The following is a 26,420-nucleotide window of genomic DNA, read 5'->3' as shown; positions in this document are numbered from 1 at the left end:
ACCTCCTCTGCGAATCCACCAAGCTGGAGAAATCTCCTTGAGCTGAAGAAGGGATACGAACCCCCACTTCTTCTTTGGTTCTATACCAAATACCCCCTTTTCCGCTGAGTCTAGCTGGGGGCAATGCGAAAGTCGTCTTGCCTTGATCTCTCCTTCGTACCATCCAATCTTGGAGTTTCTTGAACGCCCGTTTAGTGGAGAGCGAAGTTTTCATCTCAACAAACTCCGGAGTTTTACCAGTCTTAGAGGATGAAAACTGCGAAGGAGGAGACTTGGGAGCTGCAGGCTGAAACTTGTCCTCGAAGGACGAACGCAACAGCCGCACGAGAACTTTATAATCTGAGATTGAAGGGGCAGCAGAAGGTTCCTCTTCAACCGAGTCAGCCGAACTACTCAGCTCTCCTTCTTCTCTAAACGGAAGAGGAGAACGCCTGTCCGGAGAGGGCGTACGAATGGCGGGTCTTGTCTTAATCAAAGGACCCCTATCCTTACTGGATGAAGCCTTATTTCGGCTTTCTTCTTTGTGGCGCTTACCACTTGAAGCAGGTAGAGCGCCCTGACGAGGACGAGCGTCCTTAGCGACACCCGAGGCAGCCTCACTTGCCAGAGAAGCGTCCTTACGTTTCTTACACGAAAGGGAAGACATGTTAGCCGGAATACGTGCATGTGCGCGCAAACTAGCGTCTTGGGGTACGACTTCTTGGTCGGAGTCCCCAAAAGCGTCTTGAAGAGCGTCCTGAACGTCCTGTCGAGCGTCCTGCCAAGCGTCCTGCCGAGCGTCCTGTCGAGCGTCCTGACGAACGTCCTGCCGAGCGTCCTGCCAAGCGTCCTGCCGAGCGTCCTGACAAGCGTCCTGTCGAGCGTCCTGCCGAACGTCCTGCCAAGCGTCCTGCCAAGCGTCCTGCCTAGCGTCCTGCCGAGCGTCCTGACGAGCGTCCTGACGAACGTCGTGCTGAGCGTCCTGCCGAGCGTCCTCAAAAGCGTCTTGACGCAACGTCTTCCTAGAGGACGAACGAGATCGGCGACTCGCCGAAGGAGACGCGATCGGCGAACGAGACGAAGTAGGAGAGGGAGAAGGAGACTGTTTCGTCCTCTTGACGGGCAGTCTAAGGTCCTTCCTCCGCTTAGGCTCGACTGCTGCTGGGCGAGTCCTCTGAGCCATAAGCGTCGATAGCTGGTCCTGAAGGGACAAAAGAATGTTCTTCGTTGGAGAAGAACGAACAGAGGAAGCAGGACTGATCCTGTGAGAAGACGAGGGGCGAGGGGACGCCTCCTTCCTTCTCACAGGTACAGCTACCTGCTTCTCAGGGAGACGCGCCTGAGCACGCAACCCAGCGTCCTCATCGGAGGAGATCTCACCCCTTTTCTGAGGCGGAAAAGCGTCATACGCATCCTCCGACGAAAGCGGCGATACAGGACGTGAAGCGTCCTCAACACGAAACGTCCTTTTCAGAGGGCGAGAGTCTCTCCGAGCGCTCCACCCCTTGCGCGGGGAGGACGCTTCGGAGGACGAAAAACACTCCTTCAGGACGCGCGCTCGTGCGCGCTCCTTGGCAGCCTGGGACTTTGCAACAAGGCCTGCCGAAGGGACGCCAGATCGGTGGGGAGCCCCCGTAACCCTCTTGCGGCTTACCCTCTCCCTGAGTCTTGGGACATACCCTCTCCCTGAGTCTTGGGAGTCCGATAGAGGTCTAGGCCTAGAGGCATTATGGGGCCGATCTGACGCCCCCTCCACAACACTAGGGGCACGATCACACACTTGAACAGAGCCAGTTTCCAAGGCTTTCACTTTGGTCTCCAGAGTGCGTAGAGACTCCAAAATAAGAGAGAGAGCATTAGCTTCTCCCGACACAGAATCAGAGCCCGAAGGCAACACAGGTTTAGGAGCTGCAAACTCTACAGGTGTTAATACAGGAGAGATATTAGCCTTACCTTTGGTAGAACCACTCCTGGAGGAAGACCTCCTGATCCTATCGCGTTCCAATTTAAGGCGATAGGACTCATATACTCTCCAATCATCATCGGTCAATCTCTCACATTCATTGCACCGATTATCCACCAAACAATTATGCCCCATACAACTCATAATACTGTGTGGGGGTCTACCGATGCTTTCGGTAGCCTCACCTTACAATCAGTCCTCACACACACTCTGAAACTCACAGCACTTGATCCAGACATCACGTTTACAGAAAAGCCAATCCAAAGTAAAAAAACGGTCCACTATCGCGCATGCCAATTCAACAATCCAATTCAATACCAAAAAACCAATCAGATACTTAAAAAGCGAGTCAAATCCAAAAAAATCCTGAGCAGAGGTCTGTAAACAGTTGTTTACCGACCGGCGACAGAAAAAATATGAATAGAAAATGGGAATGGTTCCTGATATCCGCCTCCCAGCGGCGGGAATGGGTACTACCACCTGGCCGCCCACTGCGTGTGCCGCGAGTTTTGAAATTCTGTCGGACTTCAGAAAATACAGCTATATATATATCTGTCAGGTAAGTGGCATGAACAAACTTTAGAGTAAGAGAAAGCATAATACGTAGATAGAGATAAATGGCACAGTAGGTGTTCGTGGTGTTTCCACCATGCTGCTAAGTCCTTTGTAAGACAGAGGCAAGGTCCTTTCAAATGGCTAATATGTACATACTATCATGACATCATCAACATGATGTAGTTAAACCAGACCTCACATATCTACAAAGCAGTAACCTTTTACAAATAATAAAAATAGGATCAAGGAAACTAGAATGAAGCACTCCTTGAAATTTCAATGACAGCAAAAGTTTCAGTGAGATTATTTGAATATCATGGAAAGAGGAGCTGTCTTGGGTTGAGCTTCCTTGTTAAGGTATGCAATTGTGGGAAAAAGTCCTCACTCTGACTCTCTTATAGGAGAATTTTATGGAAAGTTGTGTACAAAGGTGAGGCCAGGTTTTAATTCTTCAGTCAGCAGTAATTCTGTACTATTAGAATTCCAACTCTGCATACACAAATATTGAAACTAAAACACACTGACAATGCTCACCTATTGAACCTACAAACTGATGAATACTGTAAATGTAAGGATGATCAACTAGTCCAGTAAAGAAAACAATGTAACTCAATGTCTCAACTGCACCACAATGATTTACTTATGCCACCTTTTTGAATTTGACATAAATAGCTTTACATGGCCATTTAATATTTCTAAAATAAATGTTCATTACTACTCACAAGCTTTCCTTTAGTTCTAATTCCTTCCAATGTGCTTGTTGCTATCAGAGTATTCCAGTAGCTATCTTGATCCAAGTCCTTTTCATACATATAAGTTAAGTAAGTTTCATAATGTAGGTCAATATCATCGGCAGATAAATTAAAGCCTGGGTAAGCAGCAGCCCTAAAACTAACTTCAGTTGTGAGAATATTAGGAGCTACAACAAGGTATGGCTGTGGCATGGCAGGACTTGAAGCAACAGCAATGGGGAATGCACCAGGCACCGGCTCTGCAAGGTGAAAAGATCCAGTGACATAATATAGTAACTTCCAATCTCAGCAACATCTTCATCAACCTCTATTTGGCAAATCCCAATTAGATTAAATTGTCAACACAGTTTTGTGTTAAAGATCAAACAGTACATAAAATTCTCTATGAAAAGTACATAGTCACTCCAAAACTTACCACTGCTGCTATAGTTTCGAACAATAAATAAGACAGTTAAGTTTTTATGATGGCAATTGGCAAGGTAGACTTCATTATGGGTTGTGTTGAGTCCCTCCATCTTTAAATAAATTCCAGGATTAGTCCCATTGGTATAGGTACCTGGCTCGGGATTCCTGGAAAATAAATAAAGGAACCTAAGGTACAAAGCATTAATGCAATTTAGACACTTTCTGATAATCCTAGTAAGTAATATTACAGGAAAATGCACTTTTCATGTCTACTACTTTAATTTATGGTATAACTCTACTATATTATACTAAATGCATAAATAATCAAAGTACACATCAACCTTCAAAAATATTGTACAAGCTTTACGGTATTGTACTTCTGAAGTGTCCAATAATTTACGTGATATACCCTAGCTTTGGCATTTATCAGAACTAATTTCTTTTCTTTAAAAATTAAATCTTTACTCAAATAAAAAACTGGTAACTCTGTCAAATGATACAGTAATGTAAAAAACCAACCAAGTTCATTAATTAAATTATGCCTAGTATACAGTATAGTAAACCATATTAGATTACAATACTTACGACACATTGCTTAAAACTATGTAACGAGTTTGTGAATGAGCTTGAGCAATTAAGAAGCCTGCATCATTTGGTATGTTTGTGATTTTAATCCTGAAGCAGGTTCTACTTGGAACTGGGAAGACTTTATGGGTATTGTTGGGAATCATAGGGTACTCCTCTTCAAGTACTTCAATGGAACCTGTTGAAAAAAAATAACTTAAATGACACACTTAGTTTAACCAGACCACTGAGCTGATTAATAGCTCTCCTAGGGCTGGCCTAAAGGATTAGATATTTTTATGTGGCTAGGAACCAATTGGTTACTTAGTAACTGGACCTACAGTTTATTGTGAGATCCGAACCTCATTATATCGAGAAATGAATGTTCTAATCACCAGAAATAATTCCTTTGATTCTGCGTTGGCAGAGCGGAGAAGTGAACTTGGACTACCAAATCAGTAGGCAAGCATGGAACCCACTTGTACAACGAGGATTTCTGGTTCAACCTATACTATATCCAAGTAATTTTATTATGAGGTAATGAATTTTGTAAAAAAAAAAAAAAAAAAAAAGTTGTCCTTATTAATTTTTTCTGTACAAAGAATACCTATGCAAATCATTTCCCAAGTTCAATAAAATTACTTTTTATAATACCCCTCAGTAACTTAGTTACTTAAAGTGTGATCAACCACAAAGCAATACAATTAACCCAGAACTCTATGCAGACAAGAATTTTAAGGTGGGTTTCAAATGTAGATTCCCTCCTCTGTTTCCCTTCTATATGTTACTCTTTACCACTTCATGAAATAATTTCCTCCCATCCTCATTCCCTATTCTGATCGTTAGTCTTTAATACAGTGTTATTAAATTAAAGAGTTACCTGTATTCTTTTAGGCTGCAAAATGGTTACAAAAAAGTATTCTGTTCAACTTATTATCTTCACAATAAACTGACATCAAAATAACAATAGGCTCATGGCTTCAAAATTCTTGGGAATTTACAATGGGGACAATGTGAATTTTAACTCACCTTTTTTCTTTCTTTTAAAATTCTGCTTCACAACTAAGGACAACAGCATATGACTAGTTTAAAATATATTTGCCATACCAAGATCACATTCAAAACATACCTTATTTTCAGCCATTGTAAAAAGGTTTAAAAAGTTGTGGTGAAAAGATACCAGAATAAACAAATAACATTACATATAAAAGTTTCATGTCGTTTTCCAGATGTGTTCAGTAATGACAGCTAATGCAACAGCTATGACAATTCCAATCTATTAAGACTAGTACTGAGAATTGAATATTTTCAAGTGACCAACAAAACAACAATAACTGGTGGTAAAATAAATATCTTCAACTTGACAGTTGAAATTTGCAAGGCGACAGAACAAAGTCACACACACCAGATTAACTGTGTGCATATAGTGATGCACGTATACCTTATACTATACTATACCACAGTAAACTTGGGCATCATAAAGCATTACCTATCTACTGAGGAGAAAGGAATTGAGAATCTTTACATTTTCCCTTGTTGACTGACTGGCTATTATGATACTGTACCAGGGCAACTCAAGTCATTTGTAAACACCATACCTGTGATCATTTACTTACGGTGCTAAGACATCTTATGCATTTAAATGTGGGCTAAAACAAAATCTTGAATTTGTTAGAAAACTGCTACAAGGGCTGAAAAAAAGGTATAAAAAAGGGCTTGGGGCTGGGAAATATCTACATGTGATCTTGTTACAGTAGAATCAGCTTTTGCTACTCTATTGTGATCTTCATTTCCTTTTATGCTTACATAGGCAGGAATCCATCATATTTCTACACTGTTACATCTTCATTAATTAGTCTTAATAGTTCTTCCTCCTTTCTCCCTCACAAATATTTCTGTTAGCTCCTATGTCTTCGTAATTTTTAATGAAATTACAAATCACAAAATTCTCTCTACCTCATCTATAGATCTATAATCTTGGCAAAGAGCAAGTTCTGAACAAGTTTAAAATAAACATTGTGAGAAAAATGAAAGAGATTTGTTAGAAGAATGAGTCAAATAAAAAAAAATCATAATGTGAAAAGCTCCATCCGTAATTACTGGGTAAGTATATACAGGCGGTCCCCGGGTTACGACGGTTCCGGCTTACGACGTTCCGAGGTTACGACGCTTTTTCTTAAATATTCAATGGAAAAATCCGTCCTGGATTACGACGCTTGTTCCGAGGTTACGACGCTGACGCTTCCGACGCTCCGAGTTAACGACGCTTTTAAAAAACGCATACTATGATAAAAATCCTTTATAGTTTAGCACAGTATATTAATAAAAATAAGTTTCTGGTTAGATTACAACAAAAATTTTGAGATTATGATGATTTTCGACACTTTTTATGTTGTATTTTTCTATGTTTTTTAGTGACGCCTCATATGCGGAACTAGTTTCCGAGCGAATGAATACATACTAGTTTACATATAACAGTCCAAAAGCGCAAATAATGAAAAAATCATTGCTTGTTTCCAGTAATAATAACAAAACGAAGTTTCTGGTTAGATTACAACGCAAATTCCAAGTATCCAAAGAGAGACATTATCCAGTAATAGAGAGAGAGAGAGGCGTCTTCCGACGCTCCGAGTTAACGACGCTTTTAAAAAACGCATACTATGATAAAAATCCTTTATAGTTTAGCACAGTATATTAATAAAAATAAGTTCTGGTTGTTATTACAACAAAAATTTTGAGATTATGATGATTTTCGACACTTTTTATGTTGTATTTTTCTATGTTTTTTAGTGACGCCTCATATGCGGAACTAGTTTTCCGAGCGAATGAATACATACTAGTTTACATATAACAGTCCAAAGCGCAAATAATGAAAAAATCATTGCTTGTTTCCAGTAATAATAACAAAACGAAGTTTCTGGTTAGATTACAACGCAAATTCCAAGTATCCAAAGAGAGACATTATCCAGTAATTTGATCAGAGAGAGAGAGAGAGAGAGACAGAGAGTAGAGAGAGAGAGAGAGAGAGAGAGAGAGGAGAGAGAGAGAGAGAGAGAGGCGTCTTCCGACGCTCCGAGTTAAGGACAGAAGAAGTGTTCGTTTTCGTTAAACGGCCTCTGACTCATGCCAGTAAATGTTTTGTTGATACTAATAATATAAGCCTATTTAAAAATACGTTTACTTTAATTAGTCTATATGATACGTAAATAGTAATCAACTGTTCTTGTAGCCCTCAATATTTGGCAAAATCGAAGTATCCAAAGAGACATTATCCAGTACGTATTTGATCAGAGAGAGAGAGAGAGAGAGAGAGAGAGAGAGAGAGAGAGAGAGAGAGAGAGAGAGAGAGAGACGCTTTGGCAACAATGGTCTCGGGGGTTTTTATAGCTTCCTTCTGCTTGATGATCGTGGATATTGTAGAAGGATTTCGACCATACTCGTTTGCCAAATCGACGATACGAACGCCACGTTCATGCTTTGCTATAATTTCATGTTTTGCTTCCATCGAAATCATTTTCTTGGGTTTTTTCTTATCACCTGCTTTGTCTTTAGCTTTGAGACCCATGGTTAATAATAAAATAGACAAAATAACACGAAAAATAGGCGCAAATACAACGAACTAAACAACGACGTGTTAACATGCAGCACCAACAAACAAACAGACTGAACGCCATTTATCGGTCGCCTATACAACTAACACTCATCGCAAAATCGTATCTCAAATATTTCGTTGTATATCAAAGCTTGTATTTTCGCAAATTTTCTGTTATATCTCAAAACATTCGTATATTAGGGCAATCGTATGTCAAGTTTCCATTGTAATTTGATCAGAGAGAGAGAGAGAGAGAGAGAGAGAGAGAGAGAGAGAGAGAGAGAGAGAGAGAGACGCTTTGGCAACAATGGTCTCGGGGATTGACGTAACGTTTATTTTCTGAACAGATAGGACAGAGAAGTGTTCGTTTCATTAAACGGCCTCTGACTCATGGCAGGAAATGTTTTGTTGATACTAATATATAAGCCTATTTAAAGATACATTTACTTTAATTAGTCTATATGATACGTAAATAGTAATCAGCTGTTCTTGTAGCCCTCAAGATTTTGCAAAATCACTCCAGGTTGTACATAAAACTTCAAGAATGTAGTGTCACCAGAGGATTACAATAGTTTTTACCTTCAAGAACCAGCATTCTTTTATGAAAATAACTCCAGGTTGTACATAAAACTACAGGAAACAACATGTAGTGTAACCAAAGGATTACAAGTAAGGTTTTTATAACTTTTTATTAGTTTAAGACATATTTCCAAGCGTCGTTCCGGCTTACGACGCGTCTCAAGAACGGAACCCCCGTCGTAACCCGGGGACTGCCTGTACTACGTATAAAACTTGGTTATAAAAAAAATGTCATTTTTCACAAATAAATTACCCAGTAATTACTTAGCTGATTCCACATTGAAGGAGGCAAGGAATACTGTATGGTCTAAACTAACACTCAATACATTTAAAAATATTAATGAAATTGAACACTAAAATATAGTAGCATTGAGACAATGCTTGCTGTTTCCTCATCTGTTGAGAGAGCTGCTGAAGGTATATACTGCCTCTGGCTGGTGCTCATCTCAACCTGTAGGATGTGGCTGTATAGCCATGGAATGCCTCTACTGACATGAGACCTTGCAGTAAAGGATTACTACTCTGAAGGCTAGTAAGTACTAAAACAGCTTTGCAGCAAAGGTTATTATCAAAGACCAACAAAGCATACACAACTGACTGCCCAGGGCATAGTATGTACCACAATACAAAATACCAGACAAATTTGTCACTTACACCAAAACAATAAAAACTTGACCTCTACTTAACATTTAAAATGGTGGGCACTCCAGGTACTTTGTGTCCCCCAGGTTCCCTTAGATATGAACACCATGTTTCAAGCCAAGAGACAGAAAAATGGAAAGAACACTTCCTACACTTCCTCCTGAGGTATTACAATTTTCACATATCGTTTCTACGTTTCATAGATAATGCATTACAAATATGTACTGATTCACACTGCCAGTACACTGCTTGCAGTCTGGAGAAAAGGGAAAGGTTGTGCTGCCTTAAAGTTACTGACATAACAACTACTCTGATGTCATGTGCTCTAACTTTCATGACTTCTAAGTTATTCTCCACTATCTGGGAGTGTGCCTCTAAAATTAGATCCCTTAATAAGAAAGATATGGCATTTTTCGACATTCGACTTAGGTCTTGAGAAATTTTCCTCAGAGCACCACAAATTACTAAACTGCCCTCTAATCTTCTCCGTCCATTGTAGGTAATACCTAAGTGTTCTCACTGGACACTGGGATCTTTTCTTCTCTTCCATTCATAGTACATCTGTTAAATTTTTTACTGTAAAAGAATGTGGCTAAAGCTGTGATGGGTTTTCATTTTTAGCTAAAAAATCCAGGGAGAGGGAACACACTGTGTCTCCCTGAGAGACGCCAATCCTTTTACCTATAGCGTGAAACTCACTAACCCTCTTTGATGTGGCAAATGCCACCAGAAAAATGTCTTTCTGGCCAGGTCCCTCAGAGAGGAAGACCAAAGAGGTTCAAAACGTGCACTCGACAGCCACTTAAGGACTACATTGAGATTCCAAGCAAAAAAACCTTCCTTCCTAGACTCAGAAATATTAAAAGATCAATAAGGTCAGGAAGGTCTTCTTTAAATAAAGGAGGAAGTCTGCTATTTGAGCAATAGTGGTTCAAGAAGACGAAATATTGTGTTTCCTACACCAAAGTGTGAACATTGACCACTTTGATTGTTACACTCTGTTGGAGGAATTATGCCTGCACCTGGCAATTACCTACGCCATCAATCTAAAAAATTCTTTTGCTCGGATGAGCTTACTGACAGTCAAAAGCCTGTCAGAGCTAGAGTGGATAGATTTTGATGGAACCTCCTGAAGTGGGGCTGTCTAAGAAGACTTGGAATCTATCAGGAGGTGCAGAAGGGCTAGGAAACTACTCCTTTTGAGGTCTGAAAGGAGCCACAAGAGTCATTCTGATATTCTGATGGGAGCAAAACTTTTTTGGTAGTACATCCCTCATCATTCCTAATGGAAGAAATGCATAGTAAAGATCCAGATTGGACCAATCTTGAATCATCGCATCCATTGCCCGTGCTAGTGGATCAGGAAAGGGGGAGCAAAACAGAGGCAGACCCAACAGTCCAGGGTTTATTCTGTAGGAAGGACCCGCTTCTGATGACTCAACTTGTCCACTAACACATTGTATTTCCCGTGAATGAACCTCGTGACCAACTTGGTTCTGTTCTGGCCTGCCCAAAAGAAGCTCTCTCGCTATCTCGCTGAGAGAAAACGAATTAGTCCTCCCTTGATATTTTATGTGGGCCAATGCGTGGTGTTGTTAGCATGGATCATCACAGTCTTGTTGTATACTACCTCGGTTGCAAAATCCTGAAGTCCTAATTGGGCTGCTTTCAGCTCCCTTATGTTGATGTGGAGCACTTTCTCCTGTGGAGACTGCTTGCCTGAGACTTCCTTGTTGCTGACGAGAGCTCCCTCACCTAGATCTGATAGCATTGGAAAAGAAGTCTAGGTTGGGGGCTCACCAGGAGGAGAGATTTTCCTACTATTAATTTTTCTTCAGATCTCCACCACTGCAGGCCCTCCTTTATCTCTGGAGTTATCAGGAAGAAGTGGTGGTCTTGAGGTACCTTCCAATCACAGAAGGTTGAGAAGCCTGAAAACTCAGTGGCCTCTCCTTGAAGGGGATGAAATATCCCTCCTTCAGCACTCTCACTATACTCACTGATCTGCCCCTTTCATGCTCCATCTATCCTAGAAGCAATGTAGCCTAGCCACCATCGGGACATGGAGGACCGGGTACTCACTCGCAGGAGGATGGTTTTGTAGAAAATTTCTTGATTGCTTGGGACGTGAATCTAACTGCATCCTAAGGCCTGAATTGCGAACTTTGTCTACCCCCTCGAAAAGGGTGCAGTTATTGAAGAGAAGATGATTTGGCGGAGAGGGTAGCCCAATCTCTCTGGTGTTTTGTCAAATGGGTCAACAGATCCTGAGTCGTTTTTTTGTGCAAGTGAGACGCAATCTCATTCACTATTGCTTGTGGGAACAGATGATGTTTATCCAACAGGGAGAACAAAAGGGCTGACTTCTGCGAAGATGTTACTCCCTTGGAGATAAAGGAAACCCTTAGTTCCCTCTTTTTGAGGATGCTCATCATATAAATGGTGGCCACCTCCTGTGAACCATCCCAAACAGCTTTGTCAGTGTGGGAAAGAAACTTAAGTAGCTCAGTAGCACAGTCTTCAGGAAGAGAGGGATCATGAAGTTTCTTGGCTAAGGCCCCTATGCACCATTCAAGAAAGCTTAAAACTTCAAAAGCTTTAAAAAAGCTCTTTAATAATTAATAGTCCATCTCCAGAGCAAAAAGAAAAATTCCACAGAAGCAAGAGTGGATCTTCGACCTGCATCAATTAGTCCTGAAAATCCCCTTAGGAGGAGCTTCTCCAGTAATGTAGCTACATGAAAGGCAGGAAGATGGAATACTAAAACATGCCTTTCCTTGCTCAGAAAGCCAGCTCTCAACTTCATGTAGGGCTTTCTTCAACAAAGAGGAGAGGAGCATTTTCAGGAGCCTGGCGGAGTCTGATTGCTGATTACTATTCATAAATGATGAAAGACAGAGAGGAAGGAGTTGCAGAAGAGAACTCAGAGATGTTCTGTGGTAAAAACTTGAGTAATGACGCATAAGGAGAGGGAATCGAGCCTTGGTCTGGATCTTCATCATCCGAAAAAATCATTGATAATGCAGGGTCTAATGAAGGCACCTGTGGTGCTGCAGGTTCCTGCAGATGCAGAAGAATGTTATTCAATTGTCACTGTAAAGGAACTAGTGATAGGTCTAAGTTAGAATATGCTTGAAGTTTTGCAGCTGAACTGGATGAAATTGGCACTTGAAGATTAAACGGCAACAGATTCTGGGGTGGCGCCACCGAAACACTTGCAGACCAAAATCCATCCAATATGACGATAGTTTATACTGTATCTTTAAAATTACATTTTACCCATTCCGTATAATTTTGTGAAAACCATTGATGGAACTTGCATTTTAAACAAAATTCACCAGTGCTCTATGCACTTATAATTTCTGTTGATGTTTCCCACTATGTTTAGGTAATAGTCACGAATGGATCTGGGTAAAAGATAATGAGTGGGTTTCCCCTTATATGAAAGGGAAAACTATGCAGGAAACAGAGTGACTGCATTTTGGAGAGTAGCAATCCAGCAGTAGTAATAAGTATAAAATTTAACCTATCCTAACCTAATATAGACTAAAGTAGCATAATCTTAGCTTCTTTACTAAAGCTATCAACCAGACCATTACCAGTGTCATTTAGTACAGCTGTGAGGTGTATTCACTTAACCTGCAGTGTGCCTAGAAATCCCCAGAGAAGCAGCCTGACAAATACAAGTGTCTTGTTCTTAGCAAAATATTGCAGCTGTACTTTGATGAACTTATCGATGGTAAAAAATCTCATTGCTGCATATGATCAAAACTTGATAGGGTAGACAACCGCCTTGAGTCCATCTTACTCAGGCAGATCACCCTTATTCACTCGATATTTAATTGGTGAAACAAGATTACAATTACACCTTTAAGCATACCGTTCAAAAGATTGAAGTTTCATCAATATAATGTGATATATGAAAGCGCCATACAAACTAAAATAAGCATGTTAGGTCTTCGTAAAATATGTTTTCAAGGCAGTTTTTAAATCCAATATGACATCTTTTGCATCCGGTCCCTTTTGTCTCCAGCATTGATACCACATCCTTTCCAGCCTTCCCAGCCCTCATTTGAACAATATTAGCGTATATATGTAACTTTTATTGATATTACTCAAGATTGCAGTTGTAATCAGCACACAATAAAACAACATTTTGTTGCCTATATTAGTGAAAGTATGAGATGTCTTATTCCCAGGGTCATGGTTTGAACTGAAATTCATTTTTACCTTGTAATCGGTGGTTTTATCCTTACTGCCATCACAAATGAAACTCCACAATCCTTATTTGATTGTAATTATACACATTTTGTTCTTAATTTACTCCAAATTGCACTTGAAATACATTGAGTGTGTTGACAGTAAAGCCACGGAGGGAACAATTTTTGTCTTAATGTAAAGGGTGTCCAAAAATGCCCTGTATACCATTACAGTAAAAGTATTTATTGCTCAGAAACCATATAACAGAGTAATGCAGTTGTTTGTAGAATAAAGTGCTCTGAATGTAAACTTGAATGTAGAACATTCTATAAAAACTGCATTACTCTATGTTATATGGTTTCTGAGCAATAAATACTTGTAATGGTATTCGGACTTTACGGACACCCTGTACATACATCTGGCTGCTAAAAGCATGGGCGAGCAGATGACAGATCAGTGAATTGTCTGTGACAAAAATTTTGTATTTTCTTATAGCACTTTTCATTGATCAAGTCTACATTACTATTTTGACTTTTTTATTTTTAATTATTGTACTTATGCCTGAAATAAGTGTAACCTTTAATGTTTGCAGCTAGGAATGGAAAAATTTCATTGTTGCCAATTTAGTGGAGCTTCACACATACACCGATGCATTTACAAACTCTTTTCATGGATTCTAATTGTCATAGTAATGCAATAATGATAAAATTACTCTAATATGTATATATACTACAAATAGATGCGCAAATTTCCCTTATTTCCACGGTTTTGTTAAAGTCTTATACCCAGTTTGGAAGGTAAACATTGATATAAAAAAAAGGAGAGCACGAACAACACCGTAGCTACTGTTCACAGCATAATCGTTGATACTTGAGTCAGGAATCTAGTTAATTTTTCAACAATGAATATTTTCAAATTAATTTTCACGAATACGTAATAAATTTATGTAATTCATAACCTTACACTGATGTTTAACCATTTATTTCAAAATTATCCAGTGCACTCTTCTCTTTCTTTCCTCCCGAAAAATCGCATGTTTCCTTGGACTTGAGGGCAATCATCGTCATTGTTTAAGATTGTTGTGAAGAAAGTGTCCCAGCATCTATGGGTGTGAGTTCTGTGCGGATTTAGGGTAAAAAACCGCATGGTACAGGGGTGGACCATGTGTGATCAATGAGTAAAACCCCCCAAAAAATACATTATATCGCGTCCTGACATCGGAGATGGGCATCAGACGCGACTTCTTGTTGGTGAGAAACGGAGCTAAAGACCTCTACTTCGGTGTCAGGACGCATTATAATGTACTTTTCTTGGGGTTGTACACATTGATCGTACATGGTCCACCCCTGTACCATGCGGTTTTTTACCCTAGTAGGTACATGACATGAAGTTGTGAAACAAGTGACTTCACAAACATCGAGATGGCATCAATCTTCTACACATAAGGTGTTATACCTAAGTAAAAATTTCTAAAGTGTCATGAAGGTAAGTTGCATTGCGCATGGCTAGATGTTCATAAACCTCTGTTTATAATCTTAAATTATATGACATTTTGTACTTAGGTAGGGAGAAATTCTTATTTCGAGAGGAAAGTAGAGGTCTTGAGGTGTTGCTTCCACGACCGATGACTCATGACTGGTGTCCATCTCCAGTGTCAGGAGGTGTTAAATTACTTTTTCTGGAAGGTGGGTCAACGACCGGGCAAGACTGGCCCAGGTAATCCACTCGGTTGTTTACCCTACGTGACTAGGATACCATTCTTGAAGTAACTTAGCTAATAGGTATGACCAACAACCACTGGAATAATCTTACTTGATACTTACTTAACCCCACGTGACAGATATTACACGAGTCCTTGCTCTCCTTGTACTTGGCATTAGCTCTCCGGCTTGGCAAAGGTCTAGGCCTATCATTGTCATCAGTTTTTGCCGACCCATTTGGGCTCCTCTCTCCTACCAAACTGACATTATTAGTTGAATTATCTCCTTTAACACAACACACAATAATCAGGTACACGATGGACGTAAGTGATACACCGAGAGGCTTCATTACTACATGGCCACAAGAAAATAAAGGATTCACTCAGTAATTAGAAAGAGAGAAAAGACACTGCTACTGCGTGTGTTTACATCCACGATCAGCTGATTGGACAGCACTCGTTCCGGGCCGCGCTCTATTCCACTGTAGACATCTTCGTGGAGATAACTTGTTCCGAATATGTTCGGAGTTGCCTACAGACATAACCAGCGAATTTTATGGGAAGTTCAGTTTTGTATAGGATCTGTAGTTATATGCTTTGTTTTAACAGAACTTAGCTCTTAAACAGGATAATTGTATATTTATTCAAAACTGCTTGGGAAAATGAATATTTGCAAGTTCGACCACTCTTGAAAGAACGTTTATGCGTGTCTTGGAGTTAGCCCTATACTAAAATGTTAGATATCATATTTCCAAATTATATATATATATATATATATATATATATATATATATATATATATATATATATATATATATATATATATATTACGCTTACACACGCATACACACACACACACACACACACACACACACACACACACATATATATATATATATATATATATATATATATATATATATATATATATATATATATATATATATATATATATATATAGAGAGAGAGAGAGAGAGAGAGAGAGAGAGAGAGAGAGAGAGTAGAGAGAGAGAGAGTAGTAGCAGTAGTAGTAGTAGTAGCAGCAGCAGCAGTAGTAGTAGTAGTAGTAGCAGCAGCAGTAGTAGTAGTAGTAGTAGTAGTGGTGGTGGTGGTGGTAGTGGTGGTAGCACCATCTGAGTAAGAGAAATTGGTAACTTTTAGCTCATTAATAAAACAGTTGCACATAACTGGTTCTCAAAAGGACGAGGGCAGCGTATGACTGTCCTTTTGTGCAGTGTCCCGTGCAACCTCGTCCAAAGCAGACATCTTCTCCGAGCCGCAGATGTAAAAACAACCTGCTGTGTAGATGGCAGCACGATCAGTTGTCAGTGATGGCTACTGCAGATGATCAATGCTTAGCTGCAATTGGTGAAGTATCCAAGTGTGCTAGAAAATGAACTCTAGGTAATTAGGTGAGAATGGGCAAAGACGCGGAATTACTGGAGGCCGCCCGTAATGGCAACTTCCAAGTGGTGGAGAAGATTTTAAGCTCCAAAGCCAAGAGATCTGGACCACTCGCTAGGTAAGTTGAGATTTTGATCCCCGCCCATTTCCTGAAGGTGGAAAATATCATTTCAAGGCCTTTTAACTCACTTGCATGGCGGCTTTTTTGTAGATCGTATTCGCCCAGGGTTAGCTAAATGAGTAATACCTCTGGTATATAGGTGTAGTATGAGGTGGTTTAGTTAAGGCACTGAAGCCGAACCATTGTCTCGTCAGCTTTGTAATTTAGCTTGAGCCTGGAGAAGTATTTCCACAGCTATAGTATACTACCTAGGTACGCCAGCAGGAGTTTTACTGTTGGCGTGTTCATTGGCACACGACTTTGTCAAGAGGTGGTCCTAGGAGATTTGTAGTTATTTTTAAAATCTTGGTTATGTTGGAATTAGGAACGTCTGTCAGTGTCATTTTAGAAATAGGCTTATGTAGGATGGTCCACTGGAGGCCAAGGATGTGAAGTTGGACCCTGGCCAACGTTTGTGGTTGAAAAGAGAATGTTAGTCCTTTGTAATGTTTCCAAATGAAAGGATGAAATATAAAATGGATCTGGACTAAGCTGCTCTGAGGTAATACTTAGAATAGGGTGATTTTAATCTAAATAGCCCAATAGTTTTTAATTGTTTTCTTTTAAGACACGCCAGTTGTAATTACCTATTGTGGCCTAGCTATTACCTACCAATGTATAGCTAGCTTTATGGTGTAAGAAGGGTATTGTTCCATTGTAGGATATTTTAAACCTGTTAGCCTAGTATCTGCAGCGTGTGGTCAGGTAGCCTCAAGCCTTTCTTGCTGATTGTATTAACATGGTTTTGGGGTACAACTGTATGGTCCTGGAATTATAAGATAGCCTATAGGCATAATATTAGATAGTCATGTGAACATCTTAGTATCAGTCATGTTTTGAAGGAAAAATAGCTATATAAGCCTAGTACACAACCAGGCCCTTGTATGAATACAGGCAGTGACAACAACCTGTACACTTTGGCCCTGATGGCACAAAAGAGAATGTTTTCAAAACATGCAAAGACTATTAAAGTAGTAGTCCTTGTAGCCTAGTTGAGCTCGACACACAAATGCATATTTTTTCATTTTTAAATGTAATTTGGTAATTCTAAGCCCTCATCCCGCGGTAAAGTAGACTATGGCAGTTGACGTTTTCCTACGTTATTTTACTTACTGAACAAGAATTTAAAGTAATATTTATTCAGATGACTGTAATTAACCCCCAGGGGCCGGTACTAAACACGGCAAAATACATTGGATGCCCCAATCCCTAGGGGATGTTGTATTCGCGGTTACGTTTCTTGCAGGGTAATCCTAAAGAATAGTTTTGCACGGACTGCAAGGAACGTAACTGCGGATACGACATCCACTAGGGATTGGGGCGTCCAATGTATTTCGCCGTGTTTAGTACTGGCCCCTGGGGGTTAATCACAGTCGTCCGAATAAATATTACTTTAAATTCTTGTTCAGTAAGTAAAATAACGTAGGAAAACGTCAACTCCCATAGTCTACTTTACCGCGGAATGAGGGCTTAGAATTACCTGTAATTTTTTTATATGTTAGGCCTTTAGCTTCAGTTGCTTGGTTTTTCATTTAATTCTCCAGTACAAGAAGGGTATGTTTTACATCAAAATTTATGTCTATTTGCTATTAGGAGCTATTGTAAAATATGTTCCATTGTAATCCTCTGACAACAAAGATCTTTTGAGATTGAGGTATAGTATAAGGTTTTTACAAAGTACTGTAATTTACTCAACCTTAGTAAAGTCCATCATACTAGGAAAAAAACCTTGTGCATACTTCAGGAAATTGCAAAATTTACAAATACCAAATTAGGTATGCAAAATTTACAAATACCAAATTAGGTTGTAGTATTGGCATAGTGCTATAAATTTAATTATATCCACAAACAATAATTTCCAGACCAATTATAGTTCTTGCCAGAATTACTGTATTGGAATAGGTTGAAAAATTTTTAAAAAGAAAATTATATAACAGTGAAATCTCGATTATGTAGTTGCCAGATTTAGTACAGTAAACAAATTAAAGTTATCATCCATTTAATATACAGTTGTGTATCAAATTGAAGTCTATTTTGGATTATGTACGTATTTACTGAAGTTCATAGTGATTGTAAGCACCAGTTTCGCTATACTAGTTCATGGCAATAAAATAAAGCATAGTATGTTAGAAAAGTCAGACTTTAACTGGTGACATATGAGTCCTCTGTTATATTGCCTGTAACAGTTGTACAGTATCCATCTAATATGCAGTACATATTCAAGATGGACAAAAATGCATTCTAAAGGAGAGATTATTTTCATTAATTTGGTCATATAAAACATTGTCAAGAAGTGAAAGGGTGATGAGTCAGGGTATGTCATACCTTTGTGAGTGAACTTTGGATCTCGTACTCCTTATGAATAGATATTTTTACCAGATATAAAACATCCCCAGTTGAATTGTTATATACATTTTACAGTATAGAGAATTACGTACTTAATTTAAAATGTCAGCTAATGAGGACAAAGAAATACCTGATTCTTTTTAAGCTCAAAGCACACGGTATTTAATTGTAGACTAAAAGTACAATGAAGCTTAAGTAGTTAAGGCTTTTTATTATTAAATGCATAAACCACTCTATAGTAAAACTACTGTACTTATGAAGGAAGATTAAAAGGGTTAAGTACTTGTAAGGATGAGAATACTTAGCATCATACCTTCTGTGAACAATTATGTAGTGGTAAGGTACTGGTATGTTGGTCTTCTCTTATTTCATAAAAGCAAACTTAACGCAGGTGCAGCACTGCTGATAGTGCATAGGAAAAATAAATGAAGGTAGCTCTGATCCGGAACGTACTGGTATGATTATAATAGAAGGTTTAGTCCTTTATATAGTGCATATTCATGTCACAGTATACTACTGTACTTTGTGAAAATTTTCTCGATTTATGGTTCTTATAAAGGGCCCTTAAAATTGTTGCATCAACATTTGAGTGGTAGCTTTCATGACATTCAACTTAGATTGTTTCATATTGATGTGTGATTCTCTCTCTTGAATCTCACTCCAAGAGATTCTGGACATGATCTTAAACCGGAAATGTCACATCATCATTGTGTGTTTTTATACATTAGTAGCTGAGAGATGTAAGGGAAACTTTTGGGGGATCTTTGGCATTGACAATATATTGTACAGTATTTTGTTGGTGTAAACATAGTCATTCAGAATGAAAAGGAACTTTTAATGAATGAAATCCATTTATTTTGAAGTGTTTTGAGATTTTAGGTGGTTCCCAAAATTCATCTGTAGCAAGTTATACCCTGACCAATATTTTTCTTTGATTGCTCCATATAACTTTAGTTTTCATGGCAGAATGCTGCTTACGGTATCTGTTTAATTAAAGCCAGATATATGTGGTTTATTGAAGTATGTAAAAAAATGGAAACCAACCAAAATAAAAGGTCAGAGCAACATTTTGCAGGTAGCCAAACATTTTCTTTGGATAAAGTCTTCAAAAGTTTGGTGATTAGAATCTCAATGGGTTGCATACCTTAGATTTTGCAACAAGTTATGGCATTTTCATTTATTCCCAGCGGGGTGAGGGCTTGATTTTAAAATTTTGTTACTAAATCCAGTCCCCTGTTTTGATATACTGTATTCAAATTACACTGAATTAAATATTTTAATATTAATAGCCATTTTATGTAATGCAAAATGTATGTATTAAATTTGAAAATTTCTGATAGATTCAGATAGGTTGATATAAAATCCATCGTGTAGATTTCATTTTGTTCATATGTTCCATATAGCTTACCCCTCTAGGTATGACCAAAGATCCCCCTGAAAGACCAGCCATTTTTTGTTAGATTTTGGTAGAGATCTGTGACTCAAGTTCCAGAGTATGTTTTGAATTTTTGTAAATCTTTTGGGCTAAGGTCAATGTTAAGAAACCAGTCCATTACGTTTTAGTGGTGATTCAAATCAGGCATGAATCAGTTTAGAATAGCATAGGTGTTTATTCCAGTAAATCCGTTTGTTACATTTGTTTTATAGGTTCTTCTTATTGATGATTTTGTTTTATATATACTGTATTTGCTTTTTGTCTTCAGTTTTAATCTTGCTTATAACAGCCACTATGATGTTATGACCTTTACTGAAAATGGTATTTGTAAAAATCACTTTGAAGTCGACACAGTAAATTTAGAGTCATAGAAATGGTCTGTCATTTAAAAGCGAAAATTATTTTTCTATTTAGGTTGCGACAGGTATATCATTTTAAAGGCGAACAGGAGGACTATGATTGAAAATAATTTTAATACTATATCACTACAGCATTGGCTGACTGGACCAAAAAATGTACGTCTGTATGTAAACTTATTCATTTGATTGGATTTTCTGTTGTATGGGAAACTTGGGTGATAGAGAAAATATGAATGCTTGTATGGAGGTACCAGTCATTTGCTTATAGTTCAAGTACCCACCCTACCCAACGTCATTACATCAGTTGGGCTGTTGTTGTAGGGTGTGGGCATTCGCATGAACTTCATTAAGGTCGAAGGTTGTGTTGGATGGTTCGGTTTATTGTCTACGATCAGCGAACTCCGTAGGGTTATAGGGGTCGGGACATCGGGTAATCGTGGAGGTGAGGATGGTAAAGTAATTTCTTGCTGATCTAATCAAGAACTTTGTTTATGAAGGTCATATTGGGCCAAGTCACCACTGAATTTAGTGTTTGATTGCCAGTGCAATGTTAGAGACAAACGCAGTAGTACAGTGTCTTTTTATGAAACATTGTAAAAGCATAAATTAGAACAAACTGCCTCCGTTTGATTTTAGAAATGAGTTTCGGTATAATTAACCTCAAGGTGTATTTTGATTACGGAAGAAAGAAAAGTACGCTTAGATTTTAGATACATTGTTGATATATTATAGAAATGCAGTTTTAATATATTACTGTAAAGGAATACAGATTAATTGCAATACTCTTGATGTAAATTAGGGTGGTTTTAGAATTAGTTAACTTACGAAGTAACTCAAAGACTTTAGACTAAAAAACTACGTAAAACTGTTGTTTGTTGAGGGTTGTATTGGAGCATATTTCATTTTGTGAGAAAACGTTCGTCCACCATTTTCGATTATTACCGTAGGTAACCCGCACCCATACCAGTGGCGAATTTATTGGGAGAAAGGCGTTTGCATAACAAAATTACATTGCAGCCCTGTCATTTTCGCTTGTAATTACCGCCCAGCTTTTTATGAAAATGGTATATTGTCTAGGATTAAGGAGTATTCAGTTCTCGTATAATTTTTTATTGTTGGCAAACTGCGCTGCTAAAACTGTGCAATATTTACGGCTATAGGCCATTATAATACAACAAATTTTGTTTGATAATGGCCTTAATGAAAGGAAGCTTAAATGTTATTTTAATTCTATTATACCGTTCCAAGTCTATCACTTGATTAGCATGGTGACCGTCCCTCTGTGTGGAGTGAATGCCCGAAGGATTACACCGTCTGTTCTTCCTGCAGCTCATTATAATTTCATTCGGAAGTTATGTAATTGTAGTGTTGTGTTCGTCCGTCGTGAGATTCATCGCGCCATTGGTTTCCGTGGCTACCACTTCGATTATGTAGTGTGCAGGTGAGCGTTTTTGCAAGCGAAATAGAAAACAAAATTCTTCAATAATATGGAAGGCATGACCATATTCGAAACGAAATCTATAAACGGAAGTTCACGAACGTAGCCAGGCGTTTTCGGAAGGGACGAAGTGCACACCCAAATTCGTCACCCGATGCCGTACGTGTTCGCCTTTAAAGTGTTAGAGCGTAATGTACAATAGCCTTGTGTTTAGTATTTTGACCTCGTCTCGTCGTGACCTCTGCATCTCTCCCCCTTTCTCTCGTTTATATAATATATATATATATATATATATATATATATATATATATATATATATATACGGTGTATATATATATATATATATATATATATATATATATATATATATATATGTGTGTGTGTTTGTGTGGGTATACATTTTTTCCACATGCATAAATTTTGTTATATATATATATATAATATATATATATATATATATATATATATATATATATATAATATATATATATATATATATTGTGTATGTATGCGCACGCCTGTGCGCGCGTGATAATTGGTAATTTCCAGTATTGTTTCTGAATGACGTCATCAGAATGCCGAAATAATGAACTGACCCGTAAGTGACGTGGGTTCCCCACTCGTATTTCCTGATTATGCTTGTTTATAGGTCATTAGGATGGCCAGCAATATTGGACAGAGGTTTGTGAATTGTAATGGCCACTCATTAAGCATTCCATTATCGTGTTATTTTTAGACGCTTTGTTGCGATGGGTTAAAGTAGCGACGGCGATTTTTTATGCGCCTAGTAGGTTGTGTTTGCGCATGCGCTCTTGACACTTGGGTTTTCGGGGGGTCGTTATCCACGACTAGTATTTTTTAGGGGTCAATATTTTTATAGTTACATTCTTATTGTTTTTACGGTAATTCCCTACGGGCTTGTACTAAACATGGTGCAAAGATGGATACAAACCTGGTTGAAGCCCGTGGTGGTCTTATTTAGGAAAGATCCGATGTGACATTAGAATTGAAATTATAGCTTTACCGTGTTGTTTATCACTCTGGGTTCATAGACTTCTGAGGATGTGACACGGGGAAATGGATTCTCTCTCTCTCTCTCTCTCTCTCTCTCTCTCGTCTCTCTCTCTCTCTCTCTCTCTCTCTCTCTCGTTTCGTGCATGATTGTGGGACAAAATCAGTTTCGTTGCAACGAGGATGTATTTTCAAAGCCCTTGTTTACAATATATATAGATATATATATTATATATATAGATATATATATATATATATATAAGATAAATGCCACGAAGGAAAAATAAACGAAGGAGTCTGCGAGATCTTTCGGCTGAAAAGCCCTTTACTGAAGCAGCTACTGACAAAAATACGAGAAAAGACAATACAAGAAGGTTCGTATAACTGACAGATAGGGATTATAAAAGGATTAGTGCCTAGAATCCGACACACCTGGAAGATAAGAAACCTTCCCAAACAAGCATAAACAAAGGGTGCAATTAAAGGTTTAAGACAATCATCTCAGATACAATCTCCAAACAATTAAAGTTATTATAGGTGACAGCTATACGGAACCTGGTAGACAAAACCATATTCACAAAAAATGACAGACATACATACATATTTTTTTATATTTATTTTTTTTTTTTTTTTTAATAACTCTAAGGCAACTGATTTTTATTTAAGTCAGAATAATTATATATTTGAGGTCATTCTTAAACATGTTACAGATACAAGGGTCTAAATGAAAAAGGCCACGACTAACATTGAAATTACAATGAAAAGTAAGTTGTATTAAAGCAGATTCTAAAAGATTTCGTGATAAGACATCTCTTGACCGTGCAATTACTGAACTGTCAATCCAATTAATTCGGTGGTTGTTTTCACTTAAATGAATAAATAATGCATTAGATTTTTGCCCAGTTTTTACAGAGTATTTATTCTGGCTTAGCCTTACTTCTAAGCCCTTGCTCGACTGTCCGAGGTAGAATGAGGGACAATCCATACATGGAATTTTATATATTATGTTGTTGCTTTCTCTGGGGCCATTTTTTATTAACATTCTTTTTAGTGGGTTATTATAGGAAGAAACAAGGTTGACATTAAAAGCTTTTAACAATGGTTTAATGGTTTCAAATCCGTTAAAATAAGGCAAACTGAGAATGTTCTTAGAATTTTCTTTCTGTGTGTTGTTTTCAGTATAAAACTTTTTGTGGGCTTTATTATAACAAATGTCTAATATATGTGAAGGATAGCATAAATCTTTCCCTATTTTTCTTATGTATTCAATTTCTTGATCCAAATATTGTGGACTGACAATTCGCAATGCTCGTAAAAACATAGAGGAAAAAATTGATATTTTTATATTAAGATGGTGGCCTGAGAAGAAATGAACATAAGTTAAGTTGTTAGTTGGTTTCCTATAAATACTGAATTTACATTGAAATGGTTCTCTATGTATCAAAACGTCTAAGAAAGGGAGGCAATTGTTTATTCATTTAAGTGAAAACAACCACCGAATTAATTGGATTGACAGTTCAGTAATTGCACGGTCAAGAGATGTCTTATCACGAAATCTTTTAGAATCTGCTTTAATACAACTTACTTTTCATTGTAATTTCAATGTTAGTCGTGGCCTTTTTCATTTAGACCCGTGTATCTGTAACATGTTTAAGAATGACCTCAAATATATAATTACTGACTTAAATAAAAATCAGTTGCCTTAGAGTTATTAAAAAAAAAAAAAAAAAAAAAAAAAAAAATTATTGTAATGTATGTCTGTCATTTTTTGTGAATATGGTTTTGTCTACCAGGTTCCGTATAGCTGTCACCTATAATCCTTTAATTGTTTGGAGATTGTATCTGAGATGATTGTCTTAAACCTTTAATTGCACCCTTTGTTTATGCTTGTTTGGGAAGGTTTCTTATCTTCCAGGTGTGTCGGATTCTAGGCACTAATCCTTTTATAATCCCTATCTGTCAGTTATACGAACCTTCTTGTATTGTCTTTTCTCGTATTTTTGTCAGTAGCTGCTTCAGTAAAGGGCTTTTCAGCCGAAAGATCTCGCAGACTCCTTCGTTTATTTTTCCTTCATGGCATTTATCTTTATTTATGGATTTATCACGTTCCTAACTTTCGTGATTCTGTTATACATATATATATATATATATATATATATATATATATATATATATTATATATATGTGTGTGTGTGTAAATTAAACCATTTCCCCTGATAGAGGGCGCGCGCGCGCACACACGCACATATATTGTATTTGCATATGCAGTGTATATGTGTGTGTGGGTGTGTGTGTGTAAACCCAGCAGTAGAAGTCTTATAACAAGGGCAATGCTACATGTTATTTTAAATTTACTTTTCAATATACAGTGTTATGAGCATGGGCTTCTGAAATACTGATGTTAGGCTGTATGAGGAGATTGCATCTGAGGAGCATAAGTACGCGTGTTCTAAGGGACTGAAAGGACGCTCGTGGAAGCTTTTCTATATCAAAAGAAATTATGGAAAATGGTCAAACAGGCGACGGTTGAAATCATATTGACTATTGTCGGCAAAGTGGAAACCACCACTTCAGCCAGACTAATTTAAAAGATGTAGGTTCCCAGGGGTGCGCTGACGTCCCGTACAGAACTGCTGCTGCAGTACTGGCAGGACAGTGGACAAGAAACGTTTGGCGTTGATACCACCATCTTTGCATTGTTGTTAATATGTTATTCAGATTTTTCTTTTGGCGTTGATACCACCATCTTTGCATAGCTATTAATATGTTATTCAGGTTTTTCTGAATATGAAACCTATTCATATGGAACAAGCCCACAGGGGCCATATCGTTGAGATTCAAGCTTCCAAAGAATATGGTGTAGGAAGGAGAGGAGGTAAAGGGAAATACAGAAAGAAGAGATTCCACTTATTAAAAAAAGTAGTTAGAGGAAACATTGCTCAATTAAGTTTTTTAATTATTTATTTTGGTTCAGCGTTGGACAATACAATTTAGTAAAGCTACGAAGAAGAATTCTTTGGAGTGAGTAGATGACAACACCAAGTTTCTCAAGAAGTCGAGAATCTTCAAGTCCATTCTCACTGATGAACCGAAAGTGATTTTTTGTGTGTGAAAAGCGTGTGGTATTAGCTCACGAATAGTCCTTATTATGCTGGAGTTGTAGGTTGTGGTGGCCGCATAGCCGGTGTGGTTCATCCTATGTTCCGCTGACCACACCACATGTTGATGCATTCCAGATCTCTTATGGATGCCAGCAACTTCATTATGCCATCCACGGGGCCGTTAGAAGTTTATAACATAGAAGGATAGCAATTGCATTCTAATACACGGTTTGTGC

At 38.1% G+C, this 26,420-nt stretch overlaps 2 protein-coding genes across 11 annotated transcripts in view; one reads left to right on the top strand and one right to left on the bottom strand.

The window, feature by feature from the left end:
- LOC135200296 (transmembrane 7 superfamily member 3-like) overlaps positions 1-15,408 on the bottom strand; it is a 109,401-nt gene extending 93,993 nt beyond the window's left edge. The window contains 4 exon segments of the mRNA XM_064228804.1: positions 3,220-3,488; positions 3,665-3,819; positions 4,240-4,417; positions 15,055-15,408. Coding sequence (XP_064084874.1) covers positions 3,220-3,488; positions 3,665-3,819; positions 4,240-4,417; positions 15,055-15,280 — 828 coding nt within the window. The 5' untranslated portion in view covers positions 15,281-15,408.
- Positions 15,409-16,167: 759 nt separating this feature from the next.
- Positions 16,168-26,420, top strand: part of LOC135200295 (ankyrin repeat and sterile alpha motif domain-containing protein 1B-like) — a 262,918-nt gene continuing 252,665 nt past the window's right edge. For 9 of the 10 annotated variants that reach the window (XR_010311251.1, XM_064228797.1, XM_064228795.1 and 6 more), the window contains exon 1: positions 16,168-16,452. Coding sequence is in view for 9 of the 10 variants with exons in the window: in XM_064228797.1 (XP_064084867.1) it covers positions 16,349-16,452 (104 nt within the window). In the remaining variant the exon portion in view is untranslated. The remainder of the gene's footprint in view (positions 16,453-26,420) is intronic. The other variant, XM_064228803.1, reaches the window with a different exon arrangement.

This window comes from Macrobrachium nipponense, chromosome 26, assembly GCF_015104395.2.
Source record: "Macrobrachium nipponense isolate FS-2020 chromosome 26, ASM1510439v2, whole genome shotgun sequence".
Classification (NCBI taxonomy): Eukaryota; Metazoa; Arthropoda; class Malacostraca; order Decapoda; family Palaemonidae; genus Macrobrachium; species Macrobrachium nipponense.
This window is presented reverse-complemented; position numbering and strand designations above follow the sequence as displayed.